This window comes from Atta colombica, unplaced genomic scaffold, assembly GCF_001594045.1.
Source record: "Atta colombica isolate Treedump-2 unplaced genomic scaffold, Acol1.0 scaffold111, whole genome shotgun sequence".
Lineage (NCBI taxonomy): Eukaryota > Metazoa > Arthropoda > Insecta > Hymenoptera > Formicidae > Atta > Atta colombica.
Window position 1 is genome coordinate 55,181 of NW_017259197.1, and position 3,504 is coordinate 58,684.

At 31.3% G+C, this 3,504-nt stretch overlaps 1 protein-coding gene across 3 annotated transcripts in view; it reads left to right on the forward strand.

Moving 5' to 3' along the window:
- Positions 1 to 902: 902 nt before the first annotated feature.
- The window catches only part of LOC108693954 (dosage compensation regulator), a 6,512-nt gene continuing 3,910 nt past the window's right edge, over positions 903 to 3,504 (forward strand). The window contains exons 1-5 of one of the 3 annotated variants that reach the window (XM_018203191.1): positions 903 to 970; positions 1,691 to 1,811; positions 1,885 to 2,377; positions 3,094 to 3,140; positions 3,229 to 3,464. In XM_018203191.1, the coding sequence (XP_018058680.1) occupies positions 1,733 to 1,811; positions 1,885 to 2,377; positions 3,094 to 3,140; positions 3,229 to 3,464 (855 nt within the window). In that variant the 5' untranslated portion in view covers positions 903 to 970; positions 1,691 to 1,732. Of the gene's footprint in view, positions 971 to 1,578; positions 1,812 to 1,884; positions 2,378 to 2,561; positions 2,706 to 3,093; positions 3,141 to 3,228; positions 3,465 to 3,504 lie in introns of those variants that run through there. The other 2 variants (XM_018203190.1, XM_018203192.1) reach the window with 2 other exon arrangements.

The following is a 3,504-nucleotide window of genomic DNA, read 5'->3' on the forward strand; positions in this document are numbered from 1 at the left end:
TGTTAAATTATATGTATTTTTTCACTAAAAAAAGTACAATAAAAATACGTAAAAATTAAAATTATTGTATTCAAGTATGATATTTAATTAAAACAGTAAAATTTAGTACTAAATACGAAGCGCCACTATGATCTAAATGTTAAGATATTGAACTATTATATATATTCATATAAATATATATTCATATAAATGAATTAATTTCGGAAATGATAATTGCGTCTGAAATATTAATAATTCTTCCTAATTTTCCAAATTAATCTTAAAAAACTGTAATAAACTTTTTGCGAAAAATATTATCTCGGCCGAGAGATAATATCCTTGTCTCGGTAATCTAAAGACTTAGAACGCTTGTACGGAATGCAAGAAATCCGGATTCCAGCCGAGGCAATATTTTTCGCAAAAAGTTTATTACAGTTTATAAAGATTAATTTGGGAAATTAGGGGAGATTATTAATATTTCAGATAGATTGTGTTGAAAATCCGACACATCCATATCGACACGCAATTATCATTTCTGAAATTAATTCATTTATATGAATATATAATAGTTCAATATTCAGATCATAGTGGCGCTTCATATTTAAAGTAAAGTACAATTTATATTATCTTAAATATGTTATCCATTAAATATATTATCCATAAGCATCAATCATTTAAGATATATAAGATTAGATTAGATAAGATTTATCATGTTTTCATTTATGACGTTGACAAATTGAATTGAAAGATGTCTATGGCGCACTCTAGAATTATTCATGAAGACTAGATATAGTAGATAGTTGGATTGATTGGGATCCATTCACAAGGACATGATATGAAATGTGAAATACGAATTGAAATGTGTATTCTATTATATTCTACTATATATTTTACCTATACTATTCGAGAATATAAAAAAGTAAAAGGATTTGGGTGCATGATTTGTTTAAGAGATATTTGCGTGTGAAGTTGGACAATTGACCTGCTGCGCGTAAGTATTGTGAATAAGTAAAAAAAAATTAAGAAGCGTGGTGGCCGGAGGAATCTTAGGCCGGCTTCACACCTTGACGGAAAAGCGAAAAAGCGGAAGTCAATCAGAACTTGCGGAAAGACAAAAGCATACAAGCGAAATGTACCGCTTACTACTATTGCGAGTTCCGATTGGCTTCCGCTTTTCCGTCAAGGTGTGAACCAGCCTTAAAGTCTATGAACCTATGAATACGGGCATTAGTCTCTTAACGACATTAGCCTAATTTTCACCGAGGATTTAATCCGAATCAGAATGTAAGAACCAACCAACTACAGTCGAGCATTACCCTGTCGTTCAACTGTAACAGGGGAATACTCGACTGTATTTGGTTGGTTCTTACATTCTGATTCGGATTAAATATTCGGTAGAAATTAGACCAATATTATTCCTTCCATCATGGGTATAAGGCACATTCCAATTTGTATTTCGTATTTCGTATCATCTCCTTCGTTGACCAATCAGGAGAAAGGACTGTATGAATTGACTAATCAAAGAATACCAAAATATTTGCAACATAAGTGGATCGCTTCTTATGTTAGGTTAGGTTAGGTTAGGTTAAATTAACTTTCTCGACATTTTGCTGGTTTTCGTGTCTTTATCATCGCTCTTTTAGAAATATAAGCGAAAATACAAGACAATTACTTTATTAACATTTACATAGTATTCCTTTACATACAATAGAAGATCATTAACATCTGAGAATAATAACGGAAGATTCGAAAAATGGGCGATATAAAATCCTTTTTCCACCAGTGGTGTGCGAAGAACGGCAAAGAACCGCAATTTGATGTTAGACCAACAGGTAAGTATATTTGCTGATTTCATTCCGTTCAAATTAGTCGAAATGGATTGTATGGATTATTTACGTTTCGCAGGACCGAAGCACAGGCAACGTTTCCTCTGCGAACTACGAATACCTGGCTTCGACTATGTCGGCGCAGGAAATTCGACTAACAAGAAGGATGCGCAAGGAAATGCCGCGAGAGATTATGTTAACTATTTAGTACGTACGAATCGCGTGAATCCAAATGATGTACCAAAAGATGCTGGGATACCGACAATGACACCAGATGCTATTAAGAATGAAGTTTCAACACCAATAAAATCAGTGTTTCAAGGAGGCATGGGACCGAATGACATTGGTCAAGCATATAGACCGTACAATGAACGTGGCCAGAGTAATTATACATACATGGATAGGCTGGCTGATCAAAAGAAAGTAGAAGATGCTGAGGATGTTGACGTGAACTCTGGGATACATGGGAACTGGACGATAGAAAATGCCAAGTCCAAGCTACATCAGTTTATGCAAACTAACAAAATTAATGCAGATTACAAATATACTCCGGTCGGTCCGGATCATACGAGGTATGGAGTCTTGCAAATGGACTTTTTCTAGAACATTGGAATAGCATTGCAATGCAATGCATAGTTCAATTTATATATTTTATTGTTATGAACAATTGCTTGCTGATTGTTATACCATTTGAGATTTAACAAGGCCATTTTGGAGTATATTGCTCACTTACATCTAAAGCTGGTGCAAGAGAGTCGACGATGACTCTCTTCTGCACAAATGATAAATGCGTTAAACCAAAACTTTTATTAAAATGATTTAATAATGGTTTTGGTGCAACTACATAAAGAAACTTTCTTCAATGTACTCCAATGTGGTCATCTGTGACATCTTCAAATGGTGAGTCATTATTCATTGTAATTAATTGAGGGAATAAGTGAAACAAAAAAAAGTTTACCTTTGATATAGATGTCATAAAAAATAAATTTAATTATTTTATGTGCCATTATTTTGACAAATTTTATAAGAAATTATAACAATATAAATGACAATAAAATAACTTATATTGATTTTTCAATAAGTAAAATTAATATACAAAAATTATTTTTTAACTTATATTAATAATTTTTTCAATATACAGTAAATAAATTATTCAATTATTTAAAATATTTTTGTATATTCAAATTATGTTAATTATGTGTGTTTCTTTCACATTGTTCCCTTAATTATTAATTATATTAATGTATAATACATTTATATTATCTATAACAGACATTATTTTTCACAGGAGTTTTATGGCAGAAATGTCACTTTATATTAAACAACTTGGACGAAGTATGTTAATTTCTATTATATTTATTTAAATACATTTAACCATATTACATAAGAATGTAATAATTCTCTTAATATTTTAATACTTCAGCTATAACTGGCCGTGAAACTGGATCAAACAAACAAACAGCTTCAAAAAGCTGTGCTTTATCTATTGTTCGCCAACTATATCATCTAGGTGTAATCGAAGCATTTAGTGGTACATTAAAAAAGAATAAGGATACTGAACAGATGAGACCTTATCCTGTCAAAATTTCACCGGAACTGGAGAATCAGATTCATGACGTTCTAATGAGTTTAGATATAAAACCAATTGATATTAAACAGGTATTAATCATTTTGATTATCCTTCTTTTATATTTATATA